The sequence below is a fragment of the Callorhinus ursinus genome, unplaced genomic scaffold (genome assembly GCF_003265705.2).
Source record: "Callorhinus ursinus isolate GAN/ISIS: 27379988/994484 unplaced genomic scaffold, GSC_fseal_2.0 scaffold4, whole genome shotgun sequence".
NCBI lineage: Eukaryota > Metazoa > Chordata > Mammalia > Carnivora > Otariidae > Callorhinus > Callorhinus ursinus.
This window is the reverse complement of record NW_027397066.1, coordinates 31,779,898-31,800,714: the sequence shown is the minus strand read 5'-3', so window position 1 is coordinate 31,800,714 and position 20,817 is coordinate 31,779,898. Positions and strand designations below refer to the sequence as shown.

The window sequence follows — 20,817 nt, the reverse complement described above, 5'->3', positions numbered from 1 at the left end:
GGTTTACTGCAGGCTTCAAAGTTTATCCAGAATTATTTAATGCGGTTGCTGTCCTGTTTCTGATTCCCCACTCCCCAAGCTATGAATCCTAATCTTATTTAAAAACTTATATATTTATTAGACATTGTATCTTTTTATACAAGGCACTGAAAATCCTTTTTGGACAGATGGTCTGTGTCCTAAAAAATATCCCAGGAACCCACTTAGGTTAAGTGTGTGGATTCAGGGTGGGTTGTCTACTAGTCTATGGTTTGTGGCTTAGAAGACTTCCGGCTGCTGTTGTCCAAAACCCAGGGACATAACTTCAAGGCTAAGTTAACTCATTTCCTGCATCTGCCAGTTTATTTTTCTTTCCTCCATCAACAAATGCCTATCAAACAGTGATTCACTTTGCAATTTCTAAGTACCGTCTCTTACATGTTACATTGCTAAGTTTTGCTTCTAGTGATCACTGCATATATAGTAATCACATGATCACACTTAATATTCTGATGGTTTTATTAACAAGTATATAATACATATATTGCATACTGTATATAGTATATGAGGACTGTACAGTACAAATTTATGTTCACAGTTTGACATGACAAAATGTCATTACTGAATTCCCATTGGACTACAGAGTAGAAACAGAGAAGGTACATTAAACATTCACATCTTTAGTAAGAAAGATTACCAAAATGTTTCATTATTTGCAAGTATACTAATGCATGCTAAAAACCTTTACCCATTCAGTCTTATTAGCTTATAAAATATATTACACTTTATTAAAAATTCTGCATAGTTTATACAAGTATTAAAGTACTGTAAATTGTAATAATCCTGCTATACTTGCAGGTATGGTTTAAGAGATGCTAAGCAGAAAGATTATTTTGACCCTCTAACACTAAGTACATAACAGCAAAAAAAAAAAAAGTGCTAGTATTTGTAAAACATAATATTGTTGTAGCCCTCGTTTAATGCATGTAAAATGGCTTTGTAAATGTATTAAGTGAATTTGCGATCATTTAGAAATTGTTAACTTCGACCGAGAAGAGAATAAAGACAACTCTGAGCAACTTCATGTATAACAGCAATTCCTTCAAGATGACTGTATATTTTCAAACCAAATTATTTTAAAACCTTAGATCTTTGAGATTGTCTTTAAAACAATCTAATCAGGAATGACGTGCAGATATACAGTATCAGCAGTAAAGTCTTTCAAATTCCACATTAGTGCAACACTGATAGTGCAGATGGGTGTTTAATAAAATATACATCTATAGTTCCCCTATAAATCTGTTCCAAGGCTCTTCAAACTTCTGTGTAGTTAGCATTTCCTTGGTTGAACATAGCTATGCTGCTAACACATTCTCTATACCAGATGATTTAGAATGTTAATGCCCATTTATGATGTAGATTCACATTTTAGAACTCTAAAATATGATGCATTCAGCCTTAATTTTTGACTTCCCCAAGATGACACTTGGACAAAAATCAAAAGAAACTCTGTTAACAGAATTTATACAACACTAACTTCATGTTTACAAATCATTCCCATCAATGTAAAATATGACAATTTAAAACCACCATTGATAGTAACATGGCACATCATTAAAACCACATGTTCAAGGGCATCTATCTTGTATTTGAGGTCTTCGACAATAACAGCTAAAAATGTCTAAGAGACTAAATTTCTCAACTATCATAGTAAAATACAAATATATATAAAAAAGGAAAATTTGGTCAAAAGCCAATCGGTTAACTGAAGTATATAGGCCAGCAATGGGAACGGAGAAAGGCCTCTCTGGGTTGCCCTTCTTTCAGAGTTAAAATGGATCTTTGTTAATGAATGGTTAACATAACCTAGGCAAGCTGAATATTAATGGAATACTCTTTGCAGGGTCTTGCTTGCTCTTTTGAACAAAATTTAAATATGCCGTAACAAACACATCAAATTTCATGAGAACCTACAAAGCTTTCTATCAACTGGACTCACACTCAAAGCTAATTATTCAAAGATGATCAATTCTACCCTTTCTTGCCTTTTTTCCCTACCTTCTCTATGGGTTGGAACACACACATACTGGTCATCTCCATTGAAACAAAAAAGTTCCTTGCATCCCAACTTGATTCTTCAGTGTGTTGCAAAAGAACCACTTCTAGAAATAAACACTTTGGCATGAATGTGACTAAGCATTTACAGTACAGACAATACCTACTTTCCCAAGAGCCATTTTTATCCCTCAATTCATGTCATAGTTGCAAAAACACAAACAAACAAACAAAAAGCCCAATTAGGAGGTTTTAATATTCTAAACAAATTTCGCAGTGCTTACAAAAAAAAAAGAAAGAAAGAAAATAAAAACCAAGTGCCAAGAAGGTAACAAATGACTTTGCATTTCTCAACTACATTTCCTTTCAGCTGGTTCAGAGGGCTGATGAGTGGGGCATCTTAGGTGCACAGTCCCTACAACTAACTTTTATTAACATAGCGCCATCAAAGTAAGCTCCCCACACGATTTGCAGACCTCCACAATCACTCATTCACTGATGTTTTTAAAAAACAATTGAACAGTGTATTCCTCCCAGTTTAGGTTATGTTGGATCCTGAGGTGCGGCTGGGATGAATCTTCAGGATTCCATTCTTCTCTCTTCTCTTCCGTCCTTTATCGAGGGATGAAGGCGCATTTGGTTATATGCACCTACATTTGACCACCGTCACCCACTTTCTTCAAATTTAGAACCAATGACATTTCTACGCATGAATTATTTTTATTGGCATTTAGACTATGGTGCTCAAAAGCCAGCTTTTGAAAAACAAAAACAAAAACTAAACACAAAACTTCCCCCGAATAATGGCGCTATTTATCTTTAACATAAACACGAGTCATTTTCAGCTTCTTCTGAGGGGATACTTGATAGTGATCGATTTCCAGCTCTTTAGAACAGTAAATGTTGGGGAATTCTGGAGCTCTAAAGATATGAATCCCTGAACTGTGGTTTTCTGTTTTTTCGTTTTTGTTTTGTTTTGTTTTGTTTTTCAGAAATCTGTCCCCCGAATGTATATGTGCTTCACAACTAGTTATATTTACAAATCTTGTTACTCAGGTCTTACATTGAATGCATCCACTAAAGCATTAGCAGATACTTACGGTATGCATCACAAACACAAATGACAGTCCACTTGGCACCCTATGGTTCACACAGAAGAGTTTCTGTATAAAAGCTGTATGAGTAATTTGATATGGGAATACAATTACCGCTCAACGTTTCCGTTTGCCAAAAAAAAAAAGCTGTAAGTAGGTTGGGTAAAAGGCCATCCATATTCTTACCCAAAAGATTTTTTTTTTTTTCCCATTACTGGGCAAAATATTTTTGTGGTGTCCCGACAATCAATGCTCGATGACCCATGTTAAGGACATCAGAGGAATGGTGACAGGGGCAGGGATAACTCTATCCATTTTCGGCTTTGCTGTATGCTTCTGCACAGTCGAGCATAGAGACTGAAGCTCTGGGGATGCCTTGCGCAGTGAACCCTATGATGAAACCTCACCGGAGAGCCCTCGCCTAGAAGGAAGGCTTCCTCCCTCGCCCCCACCGCTTCTCCCCTGCACCATGCCCCTTTGTTCTGACTCTGTGCTGGGCAAGGAGAGCATTCAGCCCTTCACTGACAGACATCACCCGCCTAAATCAGCAGCTCTGGCTCAGCTCCAGGGGTGGCAAAGACCTCCTTGTTAGCTGCAGGCACAAAGGAGTATCAAGGACTTAATTCAGAGGACATGATAAATCCAAGTTGACAAGCAGGATTCATGAAGGGCAATGGAAGGGAAGAAGAGTGGATGGATGGTCCTACCTGAAATCTCGCTGCATGTCTACCTAGCCTGGGAGAGGGTCCACCCTTCTTGCTGGCGAGCACAAAATACGATCACAGGGCACAGAGGTATGAACGTCCCTGGCAAGGACTTGCAGGCTGGATACTGTATTTCTAATACATTTACTTTGACATTCTTTTGAGAAATACATGGAGAAACCGACAATTGGTTATTTTAAGTTTACATGTTCCCTTGTTCTCATTACATTAAACGTATCTGTAAGAAGGGTTTGCTTAGCATCCCCGGAAGAAAAAAAAAAAAAAAAAAAAAGTGTTCACATTCTTTAGGTCTGACCCGTGGTAAGGAGAGGAGAATTAGAGAACATCTACTACTGACCATATGGAAGTTTGAATGATATAAATTCAGAGATTCAGACCAGCTGAATCCAAATTAAAATGTACATGTAAAAAATGAGTTAGATCATGGGAAGGAGGACAGAGAGAGCCGGGAGAGTGGGGAGCCACGCTGAGGCGGGGGACGGAGCCATTCAAACTAGCATGTGGCGTTTCCTATGGAGGGCAAGGTGGTCAGAGCGGGAGAAGCTGCGGTCACAGTCTGGACACTGGAAAGGTTTAATTCCAGTATGTTTTCGGAAATGTCTTGTCAGTTCATCAGACCGAGCAAACTTCCATGTGCATCCTTCCCATGTACATTTGTAGGGTTTTTCTCCTGCAAAAAGGAAAAATGGAAGAGCTTATATTTTTCCTGAGGGCAAAAGGCTATTCATTAGTAAAAATAGTGCAGTTAAGATTTTTGAGCTACAACTCTGGGCAAATATTATTTCCAAGGTATGTTTATTCGTTTGTTCCCCCCAAAACCAAGAGTGCCATAGAAACCACGGAATGACAAAAAAGAGAACAAGTGGCTTAATTCTCTTAATATTTAACTGGCACTCTGTAACTCTGCCCCCCCCCCACAGAAGATTTTAAGAGTTCTTAAAGCCTAAAGCCACTGAAATCCATTCTGAGGAGCTAGCAAATAATTTTGGTTTTGCCCTCAATAGTAGGGATGAATCACTGAAGAAACTTGTGATCTGTATTTATCTCCAAGTCTTTGAGCTACTTAGTTATATGCAGTGCTTTTCACTTAAAGAGGAGTCCAAATTGAAAAGTTTGCGGGATTTCCTTATTATTTTAACGGTTTCCTAAAAATAAGAAGTGTGACAGACACTGGCAGGGATTTCAGCATCTTATCTTTTGTTTTAGTCAACAGCAATTATGCCTAAGTATAATGCTCTAATTGAGACATACTAAAAATACAGTAATTCCTCCCCAGCCTGTCAGAAGCCAGGTCTCCTCAACCCCCTGCTGTGGGATAATGGTAGCTGGCAGGTGGGGAATAGGAGACCCTTGGGGGGAAATCATAGGGAGAGCCAGCATGAAGGCCCTTACAAATAAATAGGCTGTTAGTGGTAATCTTACATGTTTATATGAGTCATCGTGGGCAAATGGGCCTCACAAATCAATTCCCACTTACTATCCCTTGTTCTCTAGAAATTTTAAGGATTGACATTTCGAGGAGCTCTTCAGAACTGTCTTATCTGCTCTGCTTCAGAGAATATAAATGCTGAGGTATTTTTCCTACATCCAAATTGTTATTCAAATAGTCAATGTCCTTGTAATCTTGGGCTGGAAGTTGGTAACATCCACCTCTCAGGTCGCATTAATGCCCTGGGGATGCTTTTACTGGTTTCCTTGGCATCTCAGACTGGACGTTCCTCTAAACACAAGGTGCTTCTCCTCAGTCCTTGGTCAAGAACACTGTGACCAAGCCCAAGAACTCAGCTGTCCGCAAGCTGACTTTCCCTCTCCCTAAGTCACTGAGAAACTTGACACTCCACACCATCACTTTCCTTCCCTTTTCTCTTCCAAATCCCAGATTTTCCTTGTTGTAAACATTCCTGTTACGAATGACTCATAAGGCTCAAAAACAAACAAAAAAACAAACAAATGACATTCTGACTGAAGGAAGATGGGCCCAGGGAACGACTGCTGTTATACTAGAATTTCACATCGAAGGGTTTGAGGTTAGGTCAGATGAGGCCTGCTGTCAACAAGGATCACCCACGCTGACTGATGAATCAGGCTGTGGACAACATTTCTATACGGGGTCCTGAAGCTGTCTTGCTCATGAAATGTTCGAAGGCCAATGGAACAGTTTTATGTTTTCTTCACCCATATCATCATTTTTGGAAGATCTGGCTGCATGTTCTGTATTCAATCCTGGGCAGAATAAATAATATCCCAGAACAAACAGGACAGGCAAGAGCAGAGAAGTTTCCTCCATTTTAGAACACACGAATCACCCAAAAATCTTTACTTTTCTGTATTTGTTCTGCGTGAAGAGCTGTGGGGTTTTCTTTTTTTTTTTTTGCCATTGTGAATTTGATAATGTACCACATTTACTAAATGACGGTCCACACGAAGGCCGCCTCCCTGATGAGACGGGCCCATGGCTAAGAGCACTTTTCCAACGTTCCAGCGGCCTTTCCAACCCTGCCTCTCCCCCGCCCCGCAACACAGAGTACAGAATTCCACGTGACTGGTGGGCGGGACCTTGAATCCATTCTCACTCATTACAAAATAAATCTTGACCCAAAAAAGGGCATTTTTCACGACTGGCAGACAGATCTGTAGACAGCTCTGCTCCCTTTCAAGGCGCCTGGACCGCGTCCTTATAATCACCTTTGAGAGCTCGACTGTTTGTCCCTAACATTCCATCTCCCCCGTTTCTTACGAGAAGACTGTGCGCGCCTGATACCTGTGTGTGTCCTTCTGTGCGCTTTCAAGTGAGAGCTCTTCGTGTACACCTTGTTGCATCCGTCATAGTCACATCTGTGGATCCTGCGCTTCCTTTGGGTGTCCGGAGATTCCACAGGTAAAGGTCTCTTTCCTGGTTGCACTATGACCGACGGGTGATTCCTAGGAAAGCCAACGCGAAATGTAAAATATTGGGGGAGAGGCTCTTTCCTTTCCTTCAGTCTACCAAAGGCATTAACAACACTAGGCAAAACCAAACAAAACCAAAAAAACCCAACAAAATAAACAAAAAGAAATTAGCTGATCAACCCAAGAAGCACTGCTATATTCATTCAACAAACATGGAGCGAGCACCTACCATGAGCCAGGCACTGTGCTTGGCACCGGGACACAAAGATGAATAAAAACAGGGTTCCTGCCCTCGAGGAGCTCACACTCTAGGGGGAGACAGACATGTAGATAAGTAATGACAGTAAGAAGGGTTAGGTGCTATGCTAGAGGGAGATGCAGGTGCTAGGAGAGGCTCTTGCCCTCGGTTAAAATTTGCCTACTTATAAAATCTCGTGGGTGGTACGAGAGTGATGCTCAATATGGTTACAATGTCTTCCCACAGCTTGCCCTGATGATCATTTATTGCTCTGTAGGGAAGAATGCAAAAGGTCAAATTCCTAAAGCTCAGGCAACCCCACTCGTTAACTACATTTTATCCTTTACGTAACTGGCAATGAGCTTCTCTTAAGCTCACCAATTCACATTTGAGCTTCAAATTCTGGCTCTTCCGAAATAAATACATAAACAAACAAATAATGGCACTGCTGTTTTCAAACCTCAAACCTTTGCGGTTGCTGTTATTCCTGTGTGAGGGAGAATTCTGGTGCAGTGCCGGCTCTCGGGGGCACCTGGTGTCTCCCTGCCTTCCTGCCCGCTCACCCAGACCCGTTCCTGCGTCGGCACACCTTTCCAGGGTGGCTCTGAAATCCAATCATGTCCAACACCATTGCTCTAAACTTTCTCATTTTCAGAAGGAGAGAAGAGGCAGATGGGGGGGAAGAGTTGGGGAAAGTCTGTAAAGCTTTCTCGGGCTTCCTCCGCTGATTAATGTCAGTAATTAAAAAACTCTGATCTGTTCATTTGCTTTCCTAACGACTAATTACTTGATACATCACAAGCTTATGGAACTGGCCTCTGACGGTAATGAAAGACTTGTCTTTTAAATTGGAATCTAAAGTTCTTACAATGTTCAAAATAATATACGAACTTTTCTGTACAAGTATGGATGAGGAGAAAGGGAATCTGATGAAGGCAAACATTCAAGCCTAGGAGATTAAAAAAGGATAATAAAATTTCACCATAAAAATCAAAAGGGGGCCCCTGAAATGAAACTTGTTTTGATCTTGGTAAAAATCTCAATACATGTCCCCCATCAGGAACTCTTCCAGGCACGCTAACTAACTAGGAAAAGAATAAAAGGTGCATTGATTTTAAGTGACTGTACTTATTTCTCACTTCTATTATCAGCAAAGGAAAATGGCAGTTTTGAGTCTCACTTTACCTTCTTACCTTAATGTTAAGTGGGGGCAATACAGAAGAAAAAAGTAGCCAAGTTTAGATGGAAAAGTGAACACGGAAGGGTGGGAACAAGGACTTCAATTATATATATGTACAAACGGAGAGAAAATAGAAAAGTGACAATCGGTGGACACATACAGTTTTTAGAGAGCTCAATTATTAATTTAAAAGTCCTTCCACAGAAAGGAAAGAGTTCTCAGTTTATTTTTAACTTTCAACCTTAATGCCATTGATTGAAATGTTTCATCCTTATTAAGAGAACTTCAGGAAATAAAATGCTGAGGGGAAAAAAACCAAATGGTTTAAATACATCTCCTCTGCCTCTGGGATACTGGGGGAGTATCCCAGGTGATTTTAGGAATCTCTCCCAATTATTAGACTTCATGGGTTGGGAATCTAATAAGTTTCCGTGCAATAGTTATGACTGCTTTTCCCACCCCTTTTGCATAGAAAGGTACGTGAAAAGGCTCCGTGCTCCAAAGTCAAATCCCAGCTCTGTCCCTCGCAGTCCCTGGGACCCCGGGCAAGGGATTTAGCCTCTCTGTACCTCCATTTCCTCCGTACAATGGGGATGATGGTAATAATATGACCTCAGGAGGTTGTGAGTAATGTACACAGAGCACTGCAGTATAACATCTGTTTCAGATGTCAATCTACTAAATGGTAGCTGTCAGTATTTTGAGGTTCAGAAGCCCATTTGCAAACTTTGCCCCTACAGCTGTTTAATTTCATGAGGAGCTTTTTGGGGGGTGTCCCAACACCAGGAAAGGAAATCACTGCTCAAGCCAATGTCTACCTTGAAAGGTAGCATCATTCTGAGAGTGGTTGGCGGCCCCATCTCTAAAGAGCCAGATGCTGGCACAGGCAGCAGCTGGATGGCGGGGTCCCAAGATCTCCCCCTTTCTGGACTCTCCACTGCTCATTTTCAGAGAGGCTGTTTGGGATCATTACAAGCAAGAAGTTAGAACAGCTATTAAATATCAGATACCTGGTCATTGTTTTGAGTTAAGCCAGCCCCTCGTTAAGTTTACTATAATTCACAGACACAATTAAATGGGGAGAGCTGATTCTCAAGTTCTTTGCTCTAAATACATTTCACATGCGTAAATACAAAAAAAAAGGAGGAGGAATCTGATAGACATCTGAGTGCCTTTAAAAATAATCCTAAAGCTGTAACTCTTATGTTCAAGCAAATGGATTTCAAAGCTGTATTTTAAAGTCCGCCTTTGGAAAGGAAGGGTTTCCGGAAGGCGACTATCAGGACTGCCTCATTGCAATGGTACTAGGTGCTTGGTTTCAATCGAAATTTTCTTTCCTGGCTAGCTGGTTTCCTATGTGGGCTGCTACTGGGCACATTCCAAGACATTACTTAATCACATCTGGGAGAGAATTACTTAAGAGAGTACATGTCCCAGTTGTGGCTAATCTGTTGAATTTTTTGAGGAGCAAAATGCACTCCTAGGTCAGCATTAAAATAAGCCTATTATTCATTAATCATTAAAAGCCACTGAGCTTGAGATTACCAAAAGAACATCACTTAAGGTAAGCAAAAAGCATTTTCTTTTCGGCAGCATTTAGGACACAGCATATTGTTTTCAAATATTCTTCTTCTATCGTGGTTTACATTGTAATTCGTAATAACCTCGACTTTGGAATAACCCTTTTTCAGTCCAGGGATCATCCCTCTCTCTGCGGGCACTTGGCTTTATTTAGCTGCACAGCATCTCATCCATCAGCTGAGCAGGAACAATGACAAGTGCAAGTCATGTTGCCAGTCACCTTGCCAGAGACACCCGGCATCATAAAAAAAAAAAAAAAGGGGGGAACTCAGCCTACAAGATGTGTCTATTTTGGCTGGTCTTTCTGCATCTCCTTTCACCCGAGAGAGGAGTGGGAGGCACTGGTCAGACAGGGATGTGGCAGGAAGAGCCCTCATCGGGTGGCAGGGGATCAAGCCTGCACCCCGCTGCTAGGGCGAGTTATCTAATGTCTTGGCTCACCCGCCTCCATTTGCTCCGACTCCCACATGCTTGTTGTGGGGGAATGAAATAATTCCTTTGAAAACATGTGAGAAAGTCTCATTGGGGGTTGGGGGGGCACATTATGCAACTGTGAAAGGTAATAATGTATGAGTTCATCTGACACTCTCTCCCTGCTGATGTGGCTGCTCGTAGGATTCTTTCTCTTCTTCATCTCTCAGGGAGCAAAGACAACTCCTCCCCCCAAACACCTGACTTGGACTTGATGCAATGGGCACTTAACATGACCTACTATGAAGGCACCCACTTGGGTTGAATGTGGATAGAACTAGAACGTATTTTAAGTTCCAGAAAATAGTGGTTCGAAAGCCAGAGAATGCACACTCTGTTGCAGAATGACTTGGGTAAGGGAGGGGGGAAAAGATGAAGCAGAAAAGTGGGCAGAACTCTGTTTCAAGTTGGAAGAAAGTGCTATGGGAGAAAGATGATGGAAGAGACCTGGAGGGGACAGTAACTATTACCTTATACCAGGAAGCTGGCCAACGCAGCCAACCTTGAAAGTGCCACAACACAAGACCATTACAAGAAAAATAATGACAACCGATAATGAAAATAAAGAGGACACAGAGGCAGCAAGATTGACTAGACCAAGGTCATACTTAGGGTGGAGAGCAGAGCTGGGATCCAAGATGTCTGACCCAAAGGTCACCTTCTGAGCTCCTCCAAACACAGCCTCCAGCAGAAAGCAAGGCTATCTATTGTAGCAAATCCCATCAGTGATGCTATTTAACTTGTGTATGACACCTGTCACATTATGGCAAGTCAGACCTAAAACAAACCACTGTCCAGTGTTTGGATGTAGATCAATACAGAAACCTTCCTCCTGGATGGCAGTTCTAAAGGGAACTGAATATTCTAAGGGCAGATGTAATGAAAGAGACCAGAGAATAATGGGTTATTCCAACACTGAACTACTCTGAGCTACATGGACCACTTTCTGTTGCCCACCACTATTTTCAGGTCTTTCTTGGACTGACTTCCTTGGGCTCGTGGTTGGCCTGAAAATTCTGATTCAAGACATTCCCCATCACAGAAACAGTATTAGAGGTGACAACTGGAAGGACAAGGTGTGTCTTACAAAGTTTTAAGGATCCAAGCTTACGCAGAATATCTAGAATACCAAATTCAATCCATATTGGGATTAAGATTATGGGAAAACTATGTATAGTCTGGAAGGATAAAACAAACAAGAACACCCAAAAAAAACACTGAGATAAAAACAATTTATGTGATAAGTGGCAAATCCCAAGTGATCAATTTGCTGCCAACTTGACATAGATGTCATAATGCAGTTGATACAGCAGAACACATTGCCTTTGGAGAGCTTTCCCCATCTTTCCCAGGGGCTGCCACCTACTGCAAGGTGTTCCTGGCAATCCACACCACACCATGAGTTGGAAGTGTGTGCTTCCAATCCAGGTCCCAAGATCCACGCTGCTACGCAAATGTCAGATAGATCTGAACATACTTACTCTTGCAACAGTGCTTGCGGGGGGGACACTGAGTTCATTAAAGGGGGTGACATTTCTTCAGGATAATAATCTGTCCTCTGTGGTTCAATCCCAGGTTCTATTTTAATTTTTTTCTGTAATATAGGCTTCTCATATGATTCAATTACAGGTACTAAAAAAATAAAAATAGAAAAGTCACTCCATGTACAATTTACCAATTTCAGCTTTTACAAAAGTTTATGGCACAGCTTCTATCTACAACACTGATGTGTGGAGTATTTGTTTGCCTTTGGCAAAATTATAGCAGAAAGCAAATCTGGGGGGGGAGGGGGCGCTCTCGTTTCCCCCGACCACTACTCTGCCAGCAAGCAGCATGCATACGAAGCTGGCCCGGAGCGCTAAGCACCGCCCACTGGTGCAGACCCCAAGCGCCGCCGCACCCCAACAGCCGCGCTGTCGGCCGTGGCGTTTACCTTGCATGCTGCTATTTGAGTTCTCAATCTCCTCCGACAAGGAGACCATGAGCGGCTGCTGGAGGTGGCTGGTGTACATGAAGGGGACCGGCTGCACCACGACGGGCTGGATGACGGGCAGTATCCCGGGGCTGCGGATGCCGTGGCGGGACAGGGCGGCGGCCATCACCGGGGGCATGGACAGCGGCACGCCGAAGGGCTGCACGCCCGGGGGAGGCGGCGAGTACTTCTTCATGGGCGGGCTGGAAGAGGGCATGCTCAGGCCGGGCGAGGCTCTCCGGTGCGAGGGCTGGAACTTCAGCGAGGAAGGAGAACTGCCCGCAGAGGGCGGGGAACTGCGCTTGTTCACGGTCAGGTCCACCGGCTCCATCTGCATCCCGTGCGACAGGCCCTCCGGGGTCTGGAAGAACTTATCCGGTAACGGTGTGGAGTAGATGACGCCGTACTTGTTGGACTTCATCGACTCCATGTAATTGGATGGGTATGACTATCGGGAAGGAAAAATAGAAAGGTCCAAGCCGTGATACAGGTGCATTCCCTTGGGAAACGTGAATGAAAATGAAAATGTACTACAAGGCCCTCTCAATTAGGTGGGCTCAATAAGTGGCTTACATTTAGATGTCTACTGACCCTAAAAAAAAATGCTACGAGGGGGCCGGTCTAATAAACATTAGGGTTAATGGGATAACTGTGTCCCATGAAAAATCTCAAATTGAATTCTAAGATGATTCCTATGTCAAACGTTAAGGTTGAGGTTGATACCGGGCAAAAATTCTAAATAAAACAGGTCATAAACAGAAGACTTAGTATGGGCCTTGATTGGTAGGAGTCAGTGTCGCGGTTCACCAACAGCCAGCCAAGCCAATGAACCCTGATGCTTTGTGGATGGGGCTTCTCATCCAGCAGGAAATCTTTCCCCTCAGCAGCAGGATGTGTGCAGTTCTCACCATACGCTTGTGTAGAATATGGAGAAATGGAGCTGCGCAGCAGTACACTGCGGGCAGGGGGGGGCGGCTTCAGCTGCTGACCAATCCGTGCCTAGGGTGACCTGACCACCAGTCCTGGTTTGCCCCAGACGGTCTGGTTTTAGTACTAAAAGCCTCACATCCCAGGATGCCTCAGTCTTAAGACAACCAGGACGGTCAGTCATCCTGCTCACCTATACGCAGAAGGTCACCCACTATAGCACAATTATGTCCCTGACCCCAGCTTGTTCAATGGTCTTGGTCACAGTTTGAATGAAACTGTAGAAGGTGACTTGATGTCCAAATTTGTGCATGACACAGAACTGTAAGAGACAGCGAAGAGGACTTAAATAAGGACACAGGGTGCTTGAAGCGACTTGCACACAAACTGGGGCCCGGTGTTTCCTCCAAACCTAAGATCTGACAATTGACCTAATTTCTTTAAATACGTTCCTCCTGGGAGCCTGGGTGGCTCAGTTCGTCAAGCGACTGCCTTTGGCTCAGGTCATGATCCTGGAGTCCCGGGATCGAGTCCTGCATCGGGCTCCCTGCTCAGCAGGGAGTCTGCTCCTCCCTCTGACTCCCCCCTCTAGTGCTCTCTCTATCTCATTCTCTCTCTCAAATAAATAAAATCTTTTTAAAAAATACTTTCCTCTTTTGTAGTATCAGAATAATGGACTACTACCAGCTTTAAATACAAAAGTCATAATCACTGCACACTATGGGTGCGGTCCTTGGCTATGGAACTCACTAGAATGACTTCTATTCCTTAACTAAAATTGGAAAAAAAAAAACTTTGTTGTAGGATGCTTTTTAAAAAAATAAACCCAACATAAGCTATTTTCTTTACTCGTAGGTATTTTAGGGAAACAACTTTTAGTGGTAACATGTCAAGTCCATCTGCAGAATACTACTTGTATTTGAATACCTTATACTGAAAGTGATAAGCAACATACTATGCCTCTCTTCCAGCACTCAAATCCGATGCAGTTCTCATTCTGAGGCAATACTAGCTCATGATACAACCAAGAAAACCCACCAATGGGGCCTTATCATTAAAGAGCTTAAATGCATGATAAATTTCTGAGCCGCCCCAGTCCCCCAAGTGGCCACTATTGTGAGTTATAAATGACTGTGGGACAACGGTGGTTTTTACTGGGATTACTATGGAGAGCATACCCTTCTTTCTCTGGGCCTCCACTAGGTGAAATCTCCACCTGGCTATGCATCTCCTGTGTTGTTTTGAAAACTCCCTTCTCTGGGCATACCAGGCATAAGTATCAGGGAATATGGGGGGTATGGGACCAGGCAGTATTTATCTTTATCTGCTTTTGAAGTCTGTTTCTCATCGTTAAGATTGTGTGTTTTGTTCTTTTCTCCTTTCTTTATCCCTGTCAACACAATCTCTATAATCTCCTAGAATAGTGACTCCTGCAGTAGGGGGCACCGAAGATACTTCTAGATAGTACACAAAGAATACACAGTGCTTTAAAATAGTTTTGTGTTTATTTAAATCCGTAAAACTTTTTTTAACAGTAGTGATACAAATGTCCTTTTCAAAATAAATTTATTATGTTAATAAAAGCAATTCTACAAAAGAGGGCAGGAAAAATTATTCACTAAGTATTAGAAGTGCAGGTGCCATGAAGATAGGGCAAAATTTGTCAAGGTGATATTGAAAACCCACATTCTAGGAGGCTGTGAAGTTAAAATAAAATTGAATTCAATAAGATAAGCTATGTAATGAGCTTAACATACACTGTGGTGCTAGAAGTCCCTTCTTTTTCTAGACAAGTAGCAGGACTGTAATGGGTTTGATCCAATCAGGGCTTCTCAAACTTCACTGTGCACGAATGCACCTGACCCATCTTGTCAAAATGCAGATTCTGAGTTTCTGGGGAGCAGCCCTACGTGCACAGACCCCTTTTGAGCAGCACGGCTCTAAATGACAAAGAGATATAGAATAGGATAAAAATACTAATTTTCAGTATTAAAATTTGGTAAACCATTCAAAAACAATTTAAAGGTGGGGGAAGAAGTTTTCACTAATAATACTGCTTAAAAACCAGGACGTGAAGGATATAAAATCAGGAAATGCAAAATTATATAAATTGTGGTTTGTAAAAGATTTACTTAAAGAGAGAGAGCCCATGTGTGCACATGAGCGGGGCTGGAGTGGGAGAAGGGGAGGGAGAGAGAGACAATCCCTAGGAGACTCCATGCTGAGCGTGGAGCCTGACGTGGGGCTCGATCCCATGACCCTGAGATCATGACCTGGGCCAAAACCAAGAGTCGGATGCTTAACCGAGTAAGCCACTCAGGCGCCCCTATAAATTGTTTCTGAAAACAGCTTTGAGTTTTGTATAAAGAATCAAAGGAGGAAAAGATTAATATTACCTTTCTTTAGAACCAGGAACATATAAGTATACCACAGGGTGAGAGGCCCAAAACATACAGCCATATTAATATTAAATATATTTACATTTAAAAATTAAAATAGGTAATGTTAAGAGGCAGTGGATTTGCTAATCAAAAAAAAAATTCTAATATATACAACAAAAGGAGTCATTAAATACAGGGGGAGAAAGATTACTCCTAGTTCTAAAGGTTAACTCACTTTTATACGATTCTCAAAAGGGCAAAAGTTCTGGTACTAGAAACAAAAAGGAAATGGGAGGCAGCATTAATCGTTTCTACTCATCAAAATGTAGCTTCTCCCTTATTTTCAGCCCTATTCTTCAAAGACCTCCCTATGACCTAGATTTTAATGCCAAGTTATTGGCAGCTAAATAGAAAGCAAAACGAGGACACAATTTTATTGCCGTCATTGCTGGATTTTTCTAACTGTGGGGTGAGTTTAAGGAAAGTAGGAATTTAGAACCTGGGAGATTTGCAAGTTTAATAATATTCTTAGGTTTCTCAAGCCATCAAGGAAGAGAAAGCCACACATCAGGCCAAGTTTTATAAACATCACGCACATTCCTGCTGACTCTGCTCCCCAGTGGATGCCCCCCGTCCCCCCTGCACCGATGTGCAGTGTTTGCAAGGCTACGGGGCTAAAAGTCGGGAGACGCATTTGGATACACAACAGAGTACACAATTAACTATTTCCAGTCTGACTGCCTTGTGTAAAATGGTGAAGAAATGTGGTTCCTCACGCCATCTCACTAGAAAATTCCATAGCAATGTTTACCAGGCCCTTCTGTAAGATGTGTTTGCTTTCATTATTTGGGTGGAGCACCCAAGCTACTACAAGCAGCTTCCAACAATCCGGTTCTCCACAGCCTAAGGACAGATAAAGGATTCCTCTGGGTATGTGCCTTAGCTGAGTATACCCTGGTAATAACTGCCGGCTCCCTGTTCAACCTTTCCTATCTTCTAGCAAAGCAGTGCAAAAAAGTGCTGTAGTAGCCCCAAATCCAAATCAGAGGCAAGTGTTGAGGAGGCAGCCAAAGGTCCTCTAGCCACGGATAACTATCCACTCCCCCTGTGCACATCGCTTACCCAGGGAGGCCTTATATCCTGGAACAGAGCAGCCTGAAGACAAGACTCCAGCAAGGGTCTCTCCGATCTTCCGGCCCTCAGTAGGGGTGGTAAAGGGCTCTAACTTTTCAAAAAGTTCTCTCCTGTTGTGCCACACATTCATGTGTTCACCCTGTGTAATTTATTTGCTGACCCCTCTTACTAGAATGGGAAATGTGGGTCTGGCATTCATCGACAAACACGTGATGAATGAATGAAGTGAATCAATGTACACTCTGTGCAGGTTTTTACTACTGTCAAGACTAAGGATAGTACCAATTCTTTTGATCCTCGAAAACAAGGATTTCAATTGTGACAGGGAAGAAGGTATGGGGGTTTGGATGATTTTCCAAAGCTACCACTTTGTACTGAAGTGAGCATTTCAATCATTTCTTGTTTTATTGGGAATAGTTTTGAGTTTTCCATCCCAAGACAGTTGAACCGGATGGAGTGACTGCACGAAACATGGGTAGTAGAGTCTCTGTTTCACTGCTCTTTAATATGAAAACAGAGTGAACATCCATGACAGGGCAAAGGCAAGTCAAAGGAATCTTCATACCAAGGGTGGGGTTCCCAGTGCAGGAAGGCGTGGTGCGTTTATAAACACACACTCTGGAAACAGCAAATGTCATACCCTTCTGTGCAAACAAAAGTAGAAAGCTCTCCTTCTACCAGGCTCAGAAAAGTCATGGAAGTTTCTGTGAGAACAGAACAGAGGTACTACTGATTTTAAGTACTTCTCAACCTGTAAGGAGTCTGTTAAGATAATTTTCATTACAAGAAAGGAAGGGGGAAAAATACACTTTTTTCAAAAGTAATCTTCCTCTAGGAATAAAATAAGAAAGAATACTTTTCAAAACTTTGTTTTATTTCTCACTTCCTGAATTAAATTCTTTAATTTCCAACTGTCTTTGACAATATATTGGTAAAAGCAACTCTTTTACATGTGCATTTTGTATTCACATGCTGTCTCACATTGTACATATTATCTCTAACTTTACAGAAAGAAAAAAAGAGGCTCAGGGAGCCGCTGGGGGTTTGCCAGCATCACACTGATAGGAAGGAGAGACCTACAGTGCAGGAAGGGGATGGTCTCTGCTCCACATTCTTGCAAATGTTCATAGGACAAGCCAAAGCCTTCCTGTTTGCCTCAAAGCACAAGGTTTAGCAGAGGAGGGTACTAAGGCTTACATTTCACTAAGAAAGAAATGACACTTCCTTATTTTCTCTAAACTGTAGCAAAATAGCAAATAGGTAATCAACCTTCAGGTCAAGGGTGGAATTAAAAAAAAAAAAAGGTGGCATAAAGGAAAAATAAATTAGACTTAGCACACTCCACTTACAGAGGCAGGAAAGAAAATTTGAAGGTTCAAGAGCGGAAACAAAACTTTTTGAGTTTTGTTAAGTAAAATAATCACAACACCCCACACTCCCCAGATGTTTCAGTTAACTGAGGTTTTGCTGAATTGAGAAAAAGAAATTTCATTGTAAGGACTGATACTTTTGGTGAAATGATCTAATTAAATTCTCTGTTAGCTGGAAGTTGAAAACTAGAGTGGGAAGGAGAAAAAGACCATTAATTGCAAAAATACTTCTATATATTTTAACTTCATGCATTTATATAAGTTACAGCATTGTAAGTATGTTACTTCAAATTCCTTTTACTTCAATTTTTTTTTCAGTCAAGTGCATTTGCTTGCACTTAATTATATCATACTAACTTAGCAATGAGGATCTTCACTTGAGCTTTAAATTGGCTCTTCAGCCATATTTTCATGCTTGATTAAAAGCACTGGAAGTATACTGAATATTAAAATGCATCAAGGATGGTTCTGCATCATTTATAAAATTAATCATATTCTCTAGTACTAAAAACCTATTCATATTTCAAGGATATAATTAATAGGGAAATTTTATACCTCAATTTTCCTCAGTGCTCATGTAACAGTTTGGGGTAAGGGGCTGATGAATATGGTGACAGCACCGAATAACATTAGAAGTCGATTTAGTTTTTTGATTAATGAAGTTCTTATTGCTCAGTTATTACTGTATTCAGACACTTGGTTATATCCAGTTATCACGCTGGAATGTAAATGTTATTTCCTTAAAGCCACTTGGACCTCACTTTTCATTGTACACAGCAGTAAACACTTCACTGGCTCAGTCATACCCATGGTAACTCAGCTCCAAGGGCCTCTGAGTGACCCCTGTGTCTTGTATAAACATTTTTGGCAGGAGCCTCAGCGGCCGATGCATAAGGATGATCTAATTTTGCAAGCGTGTCATTACCAACCTTCAGATACACAACTCCCGGCCAAGTTTTTCCCCTTGTGACTATTTTCCAAGCCCGTGGAAGAAAAGAGCAAGAGAGTGGGAGCCTTGCCTTGTTATTTCCTATTGGCCCAACCAGATGGCCATGAGTCCAAACCACTCCCTGCCTGGAAGTCCCTGGACCCTTTCTGTTACCACCCCGTCCCACTTCCACAGCACCAATGCTGGACCTTGATAAGCCCCTGGACTCACTCCTAGCCGCCTGGGGCCCAGAAGCATCCCGAGGGGCCGGGCTCACGGGGGGGCTGGCTTCGCACAAAGGTTTTGAAGAAGACAAGGTTCCCTTCCAGCCACAGACTCCTCCAAGTGGAAAGGAATCCCAACCTCACGGCCACGTTCTCTTTCGCTAGCTTCTCCTCAACCATCTCACCCAGGCACAGCTCAGTGTAGCTGCTGTCAGCGGGTTTTAAGTAAATCATTTTATTCTGAATACGTTTTTAGATGCAGGACTGAGGGTTTTTGTTTTGTTTTGTTTTGTTTTTTTAAATCAGCTCCATGAAGGACATGCTGAACACTACAGGAGACAAAACGAGATATTTTTTCTTCCAGTATTAAAAAGAAAAAGACAGTCACAACATTTTTAAGAAACTCTTCTATATGATCGTGGTGGTGATCTTGAGTAAAAAGCACGTCACAGGATCATACTCCTGGACGCAGATTTCTTGTGAAAGTACATCTGAAAATTGCTTCCTAACCATGATAAACATTGAGTACAGGACTTTTTTTTTTTTTTAATGTCCCCAGATGCACACATTAATTTTTAAGTCAGCCTGGCCAGACTTTTTTTTGGCCAAAACCAATAATCCTGAGAGCCCAAACTAAAATGCTGGTCACTGAGTTTTTGCAAAGCCTCCTTCTGTCATGACTAGATTCACCTGTGACCCAAGTTCTGTGCTGATCACATCTTGGGGGGCATGGGGCCTGAGGAAACGTGGACCCCATTTATTAAAGGATGCAGTTGCTAGAAGGGTGTTTACCCCACTTACTGACCGACTCTGTGAGAAAAGTCTGTTTGCCAAATGCCTGTCAAGTGATGAGTAACTTTAAGGAGCAACACAACACACAGTCATGTTACTGGCACTGGGAAGAGGTGCTCCATTTTGGAAAACTTACCACTGACACGGGGTCCATGGCCTCTTGCTTGACAGGGACTGGATCAAACATGAGCATTCTTTTAGTTCGGCTTTCTAGGGTGCTCTGGTGTTTGGCCTAGAAAACAAAACAGGGGGTCCAAATGAATCCCAAGGTTACTTTAAATATAAACTAGTAAAAAATAAAACATAATATTCCTCAAATCCCTCCCCTGCTCCTTCCTCTCCCCTGGCCCCGGAATGGCTGGAATTTATTTTCCTTACCTATGAAAGATGCCATTTGATAGAATTAAAACCAGATGCCATGGTCCTAAGTCGATGAGAGCCAACTGGCATTTCTAACTCAAATACATAAACCCCTGACATTTCTGGAACAATACGTACGGCCCCTTCTGAGCAGCCAAGCTTGCTTAAGAGTGCTGTGCAATTCACCAGAAGTTCACATGATATATGAGCGTTAAACATTTTTCCTTATGTTCATTACAGAAAAAAATCAAGGAAAAAACAAGACAGGCAAAAAGAAAAACTAGAACCAACCACCATTCACATCTTTGTTTTTATCCTTCCAAACTCTGTTTTAAAATAGATTATAGCACACATACTATTTAGTACCCATAATTTTACTTGACAATTGATTGTGAAAATGTTTCTTTTTTCAGCAAGTATGGTTCCATACCATCGAATTCAGTGTGCCACTGTGTGGAACGGATCAGTTTACTTAAAGTATCGCTTTTTACTGGGCACTGAGGTTGCTTCTAAATTT

The 20,817-nt window shown here is 41.8% G+C and overlaps 1 protein-coding gene across 1 annotated transcript in view; it reads right to left on the bottom strand.

Moving 5' to 3' along the window:
* Nucleotides 1–480: 480 nt before the first annotated feature.
* KLF3 (KLF transcription factor 3) overlaps nucleotides 481–20,817 on the bottom strand; it is a 35,300-nt gene continuing 14,963 nt past the window's right edge. Inside the window, exons 2-6 of the mRNA XM_025887002.2 lie at nucleotides 20,077–20,172; nucleotides 12,146–12,632; nucleotides 11,694–11,844; nucleotides 6,615–6,775; nucleotides 481–4,523 (exon numbers count right to left, since the gene is read on the bottom strand). Coding sequence (XP_025742787.1) covers nucleotides 4,342–4,523; nucleotides 6,615–6,775; nucleotides 11,694–11,844; nucleotides 12,146–12,632; nucleotides 20,077–20,133 — 1,038 coding nt within the window. The 5' untranslated portion in view covers nucleotides 20,134–20,172 and the 3' untranslated portion in view covers nucleotides 481–4,341. The remainder of the gene's footprint in view (nucleotides 4,524–6,614; nucleotides 6,776–11,693; nucleotides 11,845–12,145; nucleotides 12,633–20,076; nucleotides 20,173–20,817) is intronic.